Source organism: Aulostomus chinensis, chromosome 18, assembly GCF_037954235.1.
Source record: "Aulostomus chinensis isolate RoL2024-O1b breed Wild chromosome 18, RoL_Achi_v1.0, whole genome shotgun sequence".
In the NCBI taxonomy this organism is placed as follows: Eukaryota; Metazoa; Chordata; class Actinopteri; order Syngnathiformes; family Aulostomidae; genus Aulostomus; species Aulostomus chinensis.
In genome coordinates, this window is record NC_141337.1 from 1,963,408 (window position 1) to 1,979,691 (window position 16,284).

The 16,284-nt window shown below is 46.8% G+C and overlaps 1 protein-coding gene across 1 annotated transcript in view; it reads left to right on the forward strand.

Annotated features, from left to right (window-relative positions):
* rapgefl1 (Rap guanine nucleotide exchange factor (GEF)-like 1) overlaps positions 1 to 12,409 on the forward strand; it is a 29,666-nt gene extending 17,257 nt beyond the window's left edge. The window contains exons 7-16 of the mRNA XM_086185351.1: positions 128 to 295; positions 471 to 568; positions 1,487 to 1,609; positions 2,482 to 2,660; positions 2,850 to 2,940; positions 3,357 to 3,407; positions 3,521 to 3,608; positions 4,889 to 4,953; positions 5,243 to 5,297; positions 6,046 to 12,409. Of these exons, the coding sequence (XP_086041477.1) occupies positions 128 to 295; positions 471 to 568; positions 1,487 to 1,609; positions 2,482 to 2,660; positions 2,850 to 2,940; positions 3,357 to 3,407; positions 3,521 to 3,608; positions 4,889 to 4,953; positions 5,243 to 5,297; positions 6,046 to 6,170 (1,043 nt within the window). The 3' untranslated portion in view covers positions 6,171 to 12,409. The remainder of the gene's footprint in view (positions 1 to 127; positions 296 to 470; positions 569 to 1,486; positions 1,610 to 2,481; positions 2,661 to 2,849; positions 2,941 to 3,356; positions 3,408 to 3,520; positions 3,609 to 4,888; positions 4,954 to 5,242; positions 5,298 to 6,045) is intronic.
* Positions 12,410 to 16,284: the final 3,875 nt, after the last annotated feature.

The following is a 16,284-nucleotide window of genomic DNA, read 5'->3' on the forward strand; positions in this document are numbered from 1 at the left end:
GATCAATGAAATAACCAAACTCCACTTTTTAATGCGCAGAAGCACAACCAGACACCAGAGGGAGCCCAAGTTTCTCTTGAACTGTCGAGACTTGTCTCGATGAACGTGTGTTCGGTCTTTGCTTCAGTCTTCTGCAGGGTCTACACTCCCGATCATTCCTACGTCACCATCAGGAGTCGCCTGTCCTGTCGGGTCGGAGAGATTCTGGCTCTGGTCAAAGAGAAGCTCCAGTACAGTGAAGACCAACCAGTTCTGCCGGGAAATCTCATACTGGTGGCTGTCACGTCAGCTGGAGGTCAGCAGACGCCCGTGTGTCATTCTTGCCGTTACATTGATCCAGTGAACGCTAAACAAGCCGCCCATTTTTATAATTCGGCTTTTGCCGACTCCAGATTTGTTTTGTGGTGACTGTAAATCCCTGAAGATGGATTCTACTGTAGCATCTGAAGGTCGCTGTGTTGTGTGTTCAGAAAAGGCAGTGTTTCGTCCCAGCGATGAGGCCGTCTTCACCACGCTGGGAGTCAACACTCACCTGTTCGCCTGTGAACCCTCCGAGCTGGACTCACTGGTGAGGATCTTTGCTAGATTCTTTAGTCTGAGAGGTCAGAGGTCAGCCTCGTTGATGAGGAGTCATTTTGATGGAAATAAAACACATTTTAAAGGGCAAAAGTAAATAGCTTGTTTCCACTGAGACGAGTCTGGTATCCAGACACCATGAGGAAGGACATTTCTTTACAGATGGATAGAAACACCACCTGATGGGTCGGGGGGAGACACAAACATCGCCAAGATGTGTGAGAAGTGTGAAACTTGCATTCCTTTGAATAGCCAGCAGGGGGTGACATCTATAAAAGAACTGAGTTATTACCTGGGGAGTTTATGGACGGTGGCTCGGTGGTACAGTGGTCAGCACTGTGGCCTCACAGCAAGAAGGTTCCGGGTTCGAGTCCCGGCTGCAGCACGGGATCTTTCTGTGTGAGTCTGCATGTTCTCCCTGTTCCTGCTGGGTTCTCTCTGGTACTCCAGCTTCCTCCCACCGTCCAAAGACATCAATTTGGGGACGAGGCTGATTGATTCTCTAAATTGACCGTAGGTGAGTGTGAATGGTTGTTCGTGTGATGGACTGGCGACCTGTCCAGGGTGAAGCCCGCCTCTCGCCCGTTGATGCTGGGATAGGCTCCACCCCCCCGCGACCCTTAATGTGTAGGAATAAGTGGAAGACAATGGATGGATGGAGTTTATGGACGGCGGCTCGGTGGTGCACTGGCACTGGCACTGTCGCCCCAGGTGTTAGCTAGTAACACTGTTGATATTTGACTCGAGAGAAGCTGTGATTCTCCACAACTGCTGTTCCTGAATCTGATGTGCAGCCCGTTGGATTTAGACGTGAGCTGCTAACACCAACAAAAACAACCCCACCAAAGCTTGACTCTCATGTCTAAAACCACTGGTATTCTGACACTAATAGAAACCCGTGTCTCCTCAGCTTCCTCTTCCTGAGGAGATCCACTGGACGCCAGGGGACAGTAAACTGCACGACATGTCAGCAGAGGAGGTGGCTAATCAGCTGGTGGTGTTTGACTGGGAGCTCTTCAGTTGTGTTCATGAGGTCCGTCAAACCTGCTGCATCAGTTGCTCAAATCTGTTATGACTCAAACTAATAAACGCGATCTGCAACATCGTCGTCAGGTCAAAATTTAACTTAGTTGTAAATACTTTAAGAGGCCTGCCAAGCTATTCCCATTAGCCTCAGCACTTCTTTGTTAGCGTCTAGCTTAGTTAGCCTGGTTTTCCACAGCGTAGAAATAGTTGGCCTCTAGTGGCCAGAGTTAGCATCGTTAGCTTAAGCATAGTTTGTAAGTTGAGTTACTTTAAAGATTATCTGTAGCTCCTTTAATCGTTAGCGTTCTCCTTTGTTCATAGTTAGCTTCTGCCTACCTTTAATTTGGTCTGACACACCTCAGCTCTGACGATGGACATCACCAGAGCCTGCACTTAGGTACAAAATTCATACTGAGATTACACAAACATAATGCTTTTTCTATCGATGGTACTAAAAGATCCAACTTTTAGCCTCCCTGAACTCAAAGATGTATTTTAGGTGATTTAGCTTAGCTTAAGCTACTATTCAAATTTGCTTGTAAGTTCAGTTTGCATAAAGTTGAACTGTAGTAGGCCTTAACTTGATGTTAGCTTCTAGCGTCAGCGATCTAATAGTCAGCCTCTAGTTCTCCTTGGGTTAGCATTAATTCATGGTACACTTCAGTGTAGGGTTAGCCTGTATGTCACACAGCTCAACTAGTCGCTCCGAGGTGTTTTAGCTTGTTAGCGTTCAGACAAACATTTGTTGTTCCTCCCTCAGTTTGCTAGCTCATGGAAACTGTTGGGTCCCACCGGCTCGACTGCCAGAGCCTCTCAAGACGCACGTTATATTACATGCTGTTGTCTGATGGCCGTGTTCTTCGCTGGTGTGTCCGTCAGGTGGAGTTTGTGTGCTATGTCTTTCACGGAGAACAGTCCCGCTGGCGCCCTCTCAACCTGGAGCTGGTACTGCAGCGCTGCAGCGAGGTGCAGCACTGGGTCGCCACGGAAATCCTGCAGTGTCAGTCGCTGCCCAAGAGGATCCAGCTGCTCCGCAAGTTCATCAAAATCGCAGCGCTGTGAGTTCCCATCACATTGGATCTTTGCTTCACCTGAAATTTGTCTAAAGACTTTAGTAGCATTAAAAACTGCCGAGGTGTTCATGGATAACTTGTTAGCTAACAGCTACATAGCCATTTGGAGTGATGTCATCGTTCATGTAGAGCAGATCCAACACACAAACACAAATGCTGTGGGTTGTGTTTCAGCTGTAAGCAGCAGCAGGACCTGCTGTCGTTCCTCGCAGTGGTTCTGGGTCTGGACAACCCAGCCGTCAGCAGACTACGACTGACCTGGGAGGTACGTCCCATCAGGCTCGGGTGAGCCCCTGTGATGGTTGTCATGGTTACAATAACCAAGTGGTAAAGGTCCATTTTTAAAAAATGGATCTGACTCTCACTGAGAAACAGGAAGGAATTTCCTGAGATTCAGATTTCCTCCGTCACGCTGCCATGATCCACCAGAGGGCGCCATCCCTCAGCAGTAGAGGCGGTCTTTCCTGCCTGATCCTGATGCTTTCTCAGGAGGATGAACTCCAACTGGAGGACTGGAAAAAAAATCCACATTTCATGAAGTTTTCCCAGTCGGCGAGAGACTTTCATGAGCAGGTCACGAGTCAGGGGTGTCATTGTTGCTCACACAGATTTGATGATTGCGCTTGAGTGATGTCATTGCTTAGTGTGTGTGTGTGTGTGTGTGTGTGTGTGTGTTTTCAGGGTCTCCCGGGGAAGTTCAGGAAGCAGTTTCAGCAGTTTGAGAGTGTTGCGGTGAGTTCAGGTTCTTTGGAGGTTGATTGATTTGTGATGTCACGCCTGTTGGGACAGACCTGGAGGTGAATTTGATTAATTGATTATTAGTATTGATTGTTTCTCTGTTGCAGGATCCATCCAGGAACCACAAATCCTACCGAGACCTGATCACCAGCCTGAGACCTCCCCTGATCCCCTTCACACCTCTGCTGCTCAAAGGTATATACACACACACACACACACACACACACACACTACATCCAATGTAGATTTGTCTTTGATTTAATTACAATAAACAGATCAAAATAATGCTGAACTAATGACTTCATGACGGCAATTCGTACAAAATATGACTTCATGATGTATCTGGTCTGTCGTTATGACAACAAGCCAACAACTTTTAAAACGCGGTTCTCCGAATGGAGTTCTAATCAGATTGGTTACAGTTCTCTCTGTTCCTCCTCTGTGTCCGACTGAATCTGTTGTTATGGTTGCTATGACGATCTGAGGAGGTGTAAACAACGCTAACGTGGAGGTGCTGTGGGAGGGGCTCGGTACCGTTTCACATCAAGTATCATCGACTCTCTTGGAGGAGGAAACCGACTCAATCAAACTTCTCTAGTGGATCATTCAGAAATAGTGATTAGCTAATTAGCAGTCCTGGCTAATTGAGACCCTGCGAACACTACTTCTTCTGTGTTCGTTTTTTTCTTTTTTTTCCCTTCGCACCAAGCCAAGCCAGCAGGCATTTACATAGGTGGTAAAATAGCTCCCTGTCGCCATGGTTACCCAGTCAGAGAACGATGGAGGAGCAGATGAAAGCGGTTGCAGTCGTAGAGAGATTGATGTTGCTGTGTGCTGGCGCCCCCCTGTGGAGCTGGAAATATTGCCACCATGGAGGGAGCGTCTTTTGATTAAGAGCATTTTTCTGATGTTTTTAACAGGTATTCGTTACTTTCTGGTCATTAAATATTAAGGTTCCTGCAGCTGTCAGACGCTACAACAAGCACTGCTCCCGGTGACCTCCCCCCGGACCCTGACAACCTCTGTGTGCAGTACTTAACACTGGACGGTGCACGAGCCAACATTTTTGCTGCTAGTATTTATTGTAGTTTATCATAGTGTTTTGTAGCTTTTAGTGTGGTTTATCATAGTTCCTGCTACTTTGTGTGCTGCTGTCACGGTGCCAGGTTCCCCTGAGGGGCGAGCAAAGGTTCATCTCATCTCTTATGTCTTCGCCCTTGAGGATCCAATGTGATTACATCCTTTCACTCTCCACCTGGAAATAGTCCAAGTTTTCACTGTCACAAACATCTTTGTGGGTGCAGGAGGTCGAGAGCAGAGGCGGCGTCATGTCAGTCAGATCTGTTATTTAGATGAAAACGCCGTTACGTCCGTGGTTGTGATGCGATGGCGGAGGAGGACTCAGGACTGAGGTGTGTCTCTGGTCCTGGGGGCTCCCTGACTCAATCACCTGATCAACCTTTGTGTCCCGTCAGACTTGACCTTCCTTCACGAGAGTTGCAAGACGTTTCACGGCGACCTCGTCAACTTCGAGAAGATGGTGAGTGGATTCACGTTTCCGTTGTTGGGGAGTTTAGCAAAGATCATATTTCTCACGTAGTCATGGCGCCTTCCTCCTGGTTACTTCTAAGTTACTCGCTTTTTCTTGTTTTTTTTGGTGTGTGCTTTATTGAGTCAGGCAGAATCGACAGTGATTACAAACGTTGAGACAGTTTATTGAGATCAGGCCAGTGGAGGTAAGACAGGAATCGATGACGCCTCTTTCCTCGGTGTCGCTCCATCACGGCCGTCATCTCACTCAGACTCACGTCCGTCTTCTTCTTCTGCAGCATAAAGTGGCAGAGATGGTGAGGATCATCAGACGATACAGGAGCAGCCAACTAGGTAACACACACACACACACACACACACACACACACACACACACCAAAGAAAGTATTCTGTCCTCTGCGATCTTAGAATTAAATGTATTTCTGATTAACCGTCCAATGGCGTCGCTGGCTTTATGGATTTAATGCTGAATTAAAAGAATCCTTTGAGTTAAGATTTGACTAATAATAAAGCACTAAATTCAGAACGTGTCACATGACGGCTGTGATGGAGACAGACCAGTGCCCCCCCCCACGGGTTCATTCGTTTAAATAATTGTTGTTCACTTCCTGCAAACACAGAAGCCTGTTTTGTTACCACGACAACAGTGAACCATCCATCTGGACTATTTTTGCACTGAGCTGTGATTTGATGACCCGTGCTTCTGCTTTTATTTTGACGATTATTCTGTAACTTGCGGGTCATGTGACTTATTTTAAATCATTACTTCTTGCTTTAATGAACAAACTGAAGAGAAATTTGCCAAAAGTTTAAATGAGCTTCAATATTTTAAAAATCAAATGACCTTTTATTTTTTTATCTGAATGCTCATTTCTAAAAGAAAATGTGACTGAAAGCTCACCAAACCAGTGAATCGGCGAAACCATGACGACCGTTTGAATGTTCCAGTAATAAAAAACAAACATGTCAGTAAATCAGGTGAATTTAGGATGAACTTTGTCTCCATCTGGTGGTGACAGTGTGTCATGGCATCCACTAAACACTGATGACCCTCTCTGTCTTCCTGTCTGTTGCCCGGTAGCCATGGATACAGAGACATCCCCCTCCCACCTCCAGACGAAGGCGTACGTCCGGCAGCTGCAGGTCATCGACAACCAGAACTTGCTGTTCGACATGTCCTGCAAACTGGAGCCCAAAGACACGTAGAGGCGGAGCAAGCGGGACGAAGAAGAAGGAAACGCGCGGAAGGAAACGAGATTCAGTCACTCCTCATTCTCGTTTTCGTCCACAAATACTCTCGTCCCTCCATCATCACGCCAGCGACCATCAGCGGGGCAACGTTTGGACCAAAAGTTCACCAAACAGTGAGACGTTCATCAGCCTGGCGGCGTCTTCTCTCTCCGTCTGTCGATGCGTCCCAACAACCTCAGCGTGACCTGACTGACATTCAGAGCGCTGGTATTAACCTGCAGCACCTAAACACCTCAAAGAAAAACGTTCCGTAACCAGGAAGCGTCTCCTGTGTGAACACCTGAACGCACGCCGAGTGACTCCTCCTCCAATCAGACCTGCTGACCTTTAACCCCCCAGCTTGGCCTCCCTCCCTCTTGTCTCCCCTGGTATTCCAGCGCCTCCCAATGAGGACGTTGTTTCATCCTTCGTCTGCCAGGTAATCTGAAATAGCGCGGACGACCTCGTCTGGATCAGGATCAGGACCCGGCACCTGGCCCCCCCCAGAGGCGGGGCCTGTCACGGTTCTGGTGCCAACTGGTCAGTTTCAACAACTTTCCAAGACGTAGCAAACGTCTGCGGATTTTTTTTGGCATCCGTTGAATGGATCCATCAAGAAAGTTTAATCAAATGCGAATCATTCAAAGATGTCATTGTTTACTTGAAATGATTCGTCATGAAAATATTCGCCGCTGACAGAATCCAGTCTTACTTTGCTCCGCCCACACGAGGAACATTAAATCTTTTACAATCCTGCAATAATGTGACGTTAACGTTTCCACTGCTGCTGCTCAGATCAGCTGATTGGCAGTCAATCACGGTCATCAGGTAGAGTCCTCGCCGACGGCGGGACGAGACACGTTCAAGTGACTGAAACATCCTTGATGACGCGCAGCACGCAGCCGGAGGACAGTGAGTCCAGCCATCAGCGCGTCAACACAAACGTTCAGATGTCAACATGGTGGCGCCGCTGCTCCACAGCTGGACTTCCTCTCTGAACTGCCACAGGGGGCGTGTCCCGGCGTTCTGACCCGTTGGCAGACCGGCGCCTCAGATGAGACTTGGCAGAAGTGAAGCGTCTGTGCATCAGGTGACAGGAAGCTGTCAGAGAAGCGCTGGCGTGCGGGAGGAAGAACTCTGATGTCACTCTGCGTCTCCGCCTGGGAACCGGACCTTCATGAGACTCAGTATATTTTTTCATTGATGATAAAATAATTTTACACAAACTAACAGACACAAAGACTAACAAGGTTGTGGTTGATGGTTTACATCCGAGACGGAGGCCTGACCTCTGACCTCGATGTCAAACTGAACTCCACAGGGATCGAAGAGTGATGACGCGTTCACTGACAGCACCTGTGACAGACACAGTGTTTGTGGGCGGGCCGTCAGGACGCCGGAAGTTCCTCGCTGCTGGTTTTCTACCGAACGTTTCAGTCGGAGACGTTCACCAACTCTTTCCTGATTTTGGTTTCCAGAAGTTTTTCGTCTCCTGAGTTTTCAGGATGAGACGAGCTCAGCCGCCAGGCATGTTTACGACAGCTCACACCCACAATGCATCACTGTCAGCTGGTTTCAGGTCGCAGTTCATGTTTGTCGCTTGGTTTCCACTGACTACAATGAAAACGCTGCATCCTGATTGGCTCACGCAGCCACTGTACTGCTTATTGTTCTAAAGGTTGAAGTAAAGCTAGCTTCCTGTTCGCCCTGCTAACTCTGATGTTGAACTTCTTCTTCATTGGTGCGTTTGAAGCAGGCTTGGAGGACCATTCAGACGCTGCTGTCTCTGCGTCCGTCGACTGAGGCTGTCCAACTGCCTCCAGAACAGTTCTGAGTGCAGCCTCCATGTGGCCTCTAACCGTGAGGCTGCCTGCCTAAACAAAGATGGCGGACGGAAATTTTCTTGACACTTAAAATTTTCTTTTGTCTTTTTTACTTTTTATTTTTGAAAATTGGAAATGAAATAAAACACCTTGTGACCTGTAACCAAAATAACAACAAACAAAAAAAGACCCAGTTAGCTAGCAGACATTCAGGTCATTCAAACTTAATGGGTTTAAATTAAGAGATGTCTGAATCGCTAATGAGGCGGCCGTCCAGGGTGAACCCCGCCTCTCGCCCAGTGTCAGCTGGGATAGGCTCCACCCCCGGCGTGACCCTTAAGGGATAAGCAGTATAGAAAATGGAGGGATGGATGGATGAGTTGCTAGTGAGGCAACAAGGAAGCATTCTAAAGCTCATTACATTCAGAACAGCGTTTGACATGAAAACATTTATTTCCCTCCACTGGGGGGCAGCAGAGTGACCTGCGGACATAAAACCAGATGTGACGGCGGCGAACGTGCTCGTGGTTACATTGACAGTGAAGTCCAATATTCACTCTTCTGTTTGCTTTGCCAACACCATGATTTCAGCTTTTAGAACAAAACCAACAAACAAACATGATCATAAAGTTTCATATTCCAGTCAGCGTTCGTTCATGACCGAAGCCGTCAGAAGATCCTCGACGCTCTGTTTGGAAACCAGCTGACAGTGACGTACCAGCTTGAGTTGGAATAAACCTGTTTGAAGAGGGATTTGGTATTTAAACAAACTCTCAGACGCTGATGAAACTGCTAATCACATGACAGCCAATCAGCTGTTTACAGGACGCCGCCACATCACAAACGTATGGAACAGTCGACAGGAGAGTTCTCAGCATTTGGGTCGGCTGGAAGGAAGCTTCTCTGCCGTTGGTCGAGTCGGTGGATCGGCAGGTCGAGGTCCGAGGCAATAATCGAGCGACAGGAAGTGACGCTGCTTGGTCAACTTATCGCATCATTGAAGCACTTTTGCCAAACCTCAGGGCTCCGAGACAGAGAGGTTTTGTTTACTCTTCTATTCTAGATTTTCAGTCGAGTTCAGTTCAGTTGTGTTGCGATCGATTGGTTCTGTGTTTGTGCAGCTGCTCACACTTTATATTCCTCTGATAATAGAAATCTACTGACGTGTTGTTCTATGCTGTGACCTCCACCAGGCCCGAGATCAACCTGTTCACACGGAAACACTTGGCTTTAGTTTTTGGCGATGAAAAACTCCATCGGAAGACATTTTGTCTGTTATTGGTCTGTTGAGAGAAAAGAGGGTTTTGTTAAGAGTCTTTGTGGGAAGTTCTCTTAACTTAATTTGACTTCCTAAAATGAGTTAAATACAGTCTGTCAAGGTTAGCGTAACGGCTGCTGCAGAGTAAACTCAGTTGATAAAACTGGTCAGCAGTAAGAATCGGACTGATTAGCGGCTTAGCTCGTTTGGTTGCCTGCTAACTTGTAGATGAAAAGCTAGTTAGCTTGAAAGGTGACTGCTAACTAGCACTAGTGTCAGTATCCCATCTGGCCTGGCTGCGTATGTGTAGTACACATGCAAACTGGCTGGTCGCTAACCGTTAGCATATGAATTGAATTCTAATCATGACATTACTGTAACTAAATGTTACTTACTATAACTGTTCATTGTTTTGGGTTTTTTTGCTTGTTGTAAAAGATGAATTGTGGGGTAAAATAGCAGATATTACTGTATCTGAAGTCAAATATTAAATACTAACCGTTAGCTGTTAGCCAGCACCCACAGGACAGCGGTTACTGTCTCTGACGAATGTGTGTGTGTGATAACGTTAGCTCATGTTAGCCGCCTAATAAAACAAACAAGGATTTGGATTTAAATTTCAAATGAATTCAGCGTTGACAGGGTTTTTGTTCTCATGACCCAAAAATGAATGAAGATGATGGAGGTTTTTCATCGCCGCACTGAGGAGTTTCACTCTACGCTCATTTAGAAAGTAAATGTAGACTTTCTATTGATGTGTTTTGTCTTATTTATGTTTTCTAACCTGCTGCTAGATGATTACCTCCCTTTTTACAAACAGGAATATGTGGCCATTATATTTACATGATTTGACAATTTGAAGTCAGATGAGTATTTCCTGAGGACGTGTGGTTGACAGCTCTCCTTCGCGTTGGGAGTGAAACTCTTCAGTCGCAGAAACTGGTGTGAACAGCGTGACTCCGGTCTGGCGGCTGCTGAGTCATTCTCCATCTGTACCATAACATCCCGTCTGCAGAAGCTCAGTGACGCCGGTCCTGTCCAGAATCAAAACCTGGTCCTGATTCGCCCCAAGTTTCACACCCAGAAACTTAACATTCAAGTCTGTTAAAAACTGGGTTTTATTTTGGTAGGTTTGCGGAGACGTACAAGTTTAGAAATCACATTAAACCACTAACATCCCCGGTAACCATCCCATTAGTGATGTCACACCCTACTGACATCACCCCAGCAAGATAGTTAACTTGGTCCACCATGAAGAAGCATTCAATTATATTCTGCTTTTATTTTGTATGACGATATTTAATTTATCAGCAAAACTCAGGACAGCAACAGTCTGGAGGGACCTTCGGTGCCTCTCCAGAAACCATTGAGGACATATTTTGATTCTGGACAGGACGCCACCTGCAGAGCCTCTCCAGTTTGACCAGACCTCAGTCCTGCTGCAGAACCGTTTTCCTTTTCTCTCAAATCAACTGAACAATCATGCAGAACAAGGAGAGTTCTGACCCCAAGCAGGGAGCACGCGGGAACCTGCCGACGAATCCAAGGCTTCGACGCCCCCAGTTGATCCAAACTTCTGGGACTTTCAGGATCGTGACATCAAAACCTGAAAAAACAAACCAACAAACAAAAGAAACGTGAATTTCACTTCCAAAAATAAGTCCTGGAAACTTCGCCAACGAGTTCAATCGGGTGGAGGTTCCGTGCTGGTGTCTGGTCTTGTCAAGGTGGAGATCTTTGCGGTTCTTTCGGGTACCCAGTTTGAGACCCAGTGAAGATGACATCACTAGTGTGCCAGTGGCTCTCTCAGGACCACTTCCTGGGTGTCGGGCACTTCACGTATGGATCCTGAAACAGTTCCAGGCAGAGCCCTGATTCTGGACCTGAACCAAGTCCTGGTCCTGAATCATCACTAGAAATTTTCCACTGTTAAAAACTCAGCATAACCACCTGAGGAGAACCCTCTGGGCCAATCACAGCATCTGCCTGTAACTCTGCCGGGGTCCATAACGCGGAGGGCGGACGGCCTCTTGGGGCGAGGGCGTCCGCCATGGCGCCTGCTGAAACACTGAAAATAAAACTGTGTACATAGGGCGAGTGTGTAAATACGCAAATACTAACGGAGACTCTATTTTACGTATGAGCCGATGTGACGATGCTAACTCAAGGACAAATGTTTGATTTGGTGTTTTTTATCTGTAAAGAGGACAGGAAGTGTACAGCCACGGCGGGAAGAACGGCGCTACGATGAGTTTTTGATTTTAAGAACGGTAAAGTTGAGTTCCTTCAGTTGATGTTTGGTTGTTTTCTATCTTAAACTTGGGCTTGTTTCTCTTTGGTTTTTGTACAGAAGTGGTTGTTTACATTATAAGCGTCCTCAATTCTGTCAGCGTCAGACGGACGACGCCATTGGAGCAGAGCCCTGGAGGAGGCGGAGCCTGCTGTTCTTGTATCACCTGGAGTTGAAGGGGAAAAAAACTGCTGTTGCAAGAAGATTAAATAGTTTGAAGAAACGAAATAGAAAGATGAGAATGAAAAGATGGATGGTTCATCTGTGGGAAGAAATCTGAACTCTGAAGTGCAAAAATTTTAAAAGAAATTTTACACCACATTTTTCCATTTTAACATTAGAAGTTGGGACCATAAATGAGGACTGATTTGAACCGGTTTTGTCTTCGAGCAGCAGCGTGGCCTCGTTTCCTGGTCAGTGGTAAATGTGACAATAATTAAAGATTGGTATTTATTTGCAAGAAACAAACATGAGACTTAAATCCTGAAACATTTCAGATTCTAACCCCGTTTCTTCTTCTCCATTTGATTTTCTTGTTGAAGTTTATTTTGAAAATCTCCAATAATTCTTGCGGTGGTGTTCACTGTTAAATGTCAATGTTGCCAGTTCTGGTGGGGGAAAGTGTGAAAATGTGATTTCTAAAAGGAAGGAAGCTGCTCGTGAGTGGCGACGATCGCTCAGCAGCAGCTGACGTGCTGAAGGTGAACTTGATTGATTGATCGATTGGAAAGTGAATGGTCACTTAGTCGGACGGTTTCCTCCAGACTTCTGCTCCCTCTGCTGTCACTCTACAGACACTGAAATAAAACCTGGACAATGACGACTCAGAGTCACTTCCTGTTTGTGTTTTTGTTTTCTTTACAGCGCTGAGGTGGCGTGATCAGATCTCCCAACCAGCTGAGGCCCGGCTCGTTCATTTGTCAGATACTCTGGGCAGTACAGCCCTGACCAATGAAAGAGCCAGTAGGCGGGGCTTCAGCTGAACGTGAGCTAATTTACTTTCCTTTGCGAGCCCAATGTCAGTGCTTCCTCGTGAGTGCTTTCAGCCTCCCATAAAAATGGCCTCCAGTGTCTCATCTTGCTGCTACCAGATGTGGCGGGGGGGGGGGGGGGGGGTGGCGAAGAAAGTTTGTGCATGTTGGCAAACTCATCAGTCACAAATCAATTGAGTGGAATTTAAGATGTCAAATGTAAAGTTGCTGCAGCACATTCCACAGTTTATAAAAATAAAAACGCTGATGGTGGCCACCATCTTTACTCTGATGGCCACCATCTTTACTCTTTTTTTAATGTTTTTATTTCACAACACATATAATACACAGCACATCACACACTATTTACAGTAAGTAATTTATAAAGAAAGAAATATTCAGGATATCTCTGATAAGTTCCTTACATAAATCATTTAATTCCCAAGGCTTCACATATTTGCATAGTTTTGATTGCTTTTTGGTTCTTCTTGAGTCCTGTCAATGTCCCAATATAATGTCTGACACCATCTTTACTTTGATGGCCGCCATCTCTACTGTCATGGCCGCCATCTTTACTCCGATGGCCACCATCTCTACTGTCATGGCCGCCATCTTTACTCCGATGGCCACCATCTCTACTGTCATGGCCGCCATCTTTACTCCGATGGCCACCATCTCTACTGTCATGGCTGCCATCTTTCAGGGGTGTGATTTTTTGAACTGAAACTGATGCTCTCATGAATCACTGAATCATGCAAAGTTGACTTTTTTGGGGGGGGGGGGGGTGCACGGCTGGGTATGTGAAACAAACTCGTGGATATTGACTTCATGTAGCCGCCCGTCGTTTGCACAGGACGTGATCCATCTGGACGTTGTGATACGTTTGAACCCCAAACTAAATCATCCATAGGCCAGCCTCATTGGGCAGGTACAGACAGGTGTGTTTGTCAATTCATGTCTCTACAAGAACGCTAGTCGATGAAAGCAGAGCTCCAACTCATCACAAAATGTATTTAAGTGATGTCCCTGTGTGTGTGTATGTGTGTGTGTGTGTGTGTGTGAGGGGGGTGGGGGTTGCCTCATGTCATGGTAGGTGCACCGTATATTTTCCCACTGTTTCGTCCTTTGCTAATCACACCTATGATCCTTGCTCTGATGGCCACCATCTTTACTGTCATGGCCACCATCTTTACTGTCATGGCCACCATCTTTACACTGATGGCCACCATCTTTACTGTCATGGCCACCATCTTTACTGTCATGGCCACCGTCTTTACGCTGATGGCCACCATCTTTACTGTCATGGCCACCATCTTTACTGTCATGGCCACCATTTCCACTATGATGGCCACCATCTGTACTATCATGGCCACCATCTTTACTGTCATGGCCACCATCTTTACGCTGATGGCCACCATCTTTACTGTCATGGCCACCATTTCCACTATGATGGCCACCATCCTTACTATCATGGCCACCATCTTTACTGTCATGGCCACCATCTTTACACTGATGGCCACCATCTTTGCTCTAATGCGTTGTAGCAAGCGTACAGCTGGGTAAAGACAATGTTGGTTCTATTGGGTTCTGCTGGACCATGACATGACAGGAGTGGACAGATGTTCTGGGTGGTTCTGCCCTTGTCCACCTCAGTTCTCCAGACAGATTCATCAGGAAGTCGTGCAGGACAAACGTGTAATGCTGCTCAATGAAGTTTACCAGCTCGGAACATAGAACGTTAAGGAACGTCTTTTCATGGCCTTGAGTTCTTATGTGTTTCCGTCTCATCACGCCAGCGTTTATTCACGTTTCTCCACTGAAGCGCCAGTTCTTCCTCCAACCTGAGAACCAATCAGGGGACAACAGACTGAGCAGACATTTTTGACTGAATAGAAAATTAAAATGCAAGGAAGTTTCTTAACCAGTATCTCAAAAAGAAGTATAACTCATGTCTTGTTTAAAATATATCTCTTCCGTGTGTCAGTAAGTTTAATAAGTTATAAACATGAAAATGTGACAACTGAAGCCACTCATCTGTATTTAACCTAGAAAGTCTCACGTTTCCATAACAACAGTTATTAGGTCATTGGCAGGTGGTTGTTGATGGTACTGATGCGTCGGTGAGTCGTGACGCCGCCGGCTGCTGCCACTTTGCCTGCACGGCGTCTTGTTTTCTCTCTGTGATGCAGCAGAAAGACGATCTCTGCTCTCTGATGTTGCTTTAATCTCTGTGATCGAAAACGCAAAAGTCAAACCAAGTGGAAAACCAAGTCGGGCGCTCTGCAGCATCGCCAGGTCCAAGTTTGAGATCAGTGAAAGTGGAGAGTGTGCGTGTGTTTATTTCAGCCGCTGGGGGGGCAGGAGTCACTGGGGGTGTTTCCAGCCTTGATTAGGAGACGGTTTATATTTAGGGGAAGGACATGAAAGAGTTTGGAGTGTTTAGCGTGTGTTTGCATGCTTCTGGGAGTGTGTGTTTAGGGTCGAATTTCAGCTGTGAAATAACAGCTGCAGGACAGCATGCAGGACCGGCGCTGTATAAATACACACATATGACAGTACATGTATATATGCATGTATATATATACATGTGTATATATATACATGCATATATATACACATGTATATAGTTTAGGATGTATAACTGCTGGGGTTTGATCCTCCCAGAATCATCGTCTCTTTCTCTTTCTGTCTCGCTTCAGGATGGTCAAACGCTGCAACGCTCACGCACTCATGAATCCTCCTGATGAGTCTCAGGGGTCACAAGTCATCAGTGCTGCCTGGCGTGCTACCACTGTTTCCAGGTGTGTTTACGGTGGTTTCACCTGTAGGGGCGTGTCCTCGCTGTGGGGAGAGTTCACACCCCCCTGTCCGGATCCGTTCAAAAAAACTGCAGATTTACCGCGGCCGAGTCCAATGGGCCTCGACCGAGCTCCTGGAAGTGGGTGGAGCCTCTGCATGACGAATGAGAGAAGCGATGTGCAGTAGGTCCCGCTGATCTGAGTGCAGGCTTTGAGTCTGACTTGAGGGGACCTGACCCGACCGCAGGGCCACAGAGGGCGTGTCACAACACGGTTCTGGACGGGAACGTTAATTTGCTGCTTGATTGACAGCTCTGCAGTCACCCAATCACAGACAGCGCGGCCTGACACTCGTCTCTGAGGAAATGCAACCACGTGTCCCATCAACAAGTTTCCGCCTCTGTCATGCAGATGGACGACTTTGAGTTGGCGAGCTCCCGGTCACGTGACCCGTCAGGTTATTGTCATTAATTACATGGTGACTGCTACGCGCAGCCCTCTGCTGGTCCCTGCAGGTACTACAGTTGTGACTGACATGTAGTTAAGTTTGAAACACCTGTGGAACGATTAAACGCAGATCCGATCACGTTTGCATGTTCCACGGACAAGCAGCCAACACGCCGGTGGGCTGTGCCGCCAACGGCTCACGTACCCATTTGCCGCTCCGGTTATTGGCTCAAACTGTACCAGGAGATGCGTCACCTCTGAGTCAAGCGTCCGATCCCTGAGAGGAGCTCAAACAGGAAAATGACATCAGAGACGAAATTTGCAACGAAACACTTGTGATTTCAAGTTTTTACTTCGATTAAAACGATTCAGAGTGTCAGCACGTGTTCTGATGTTCCCGCGCTGCTGTTGCTATGGGCAACGGGAGCCCAGTCACATGGCTGCAGTGATTTTTCAGGACCTGAGTGGGACTAAACCCAGTCTGCAGGTACCGCCTTACACTG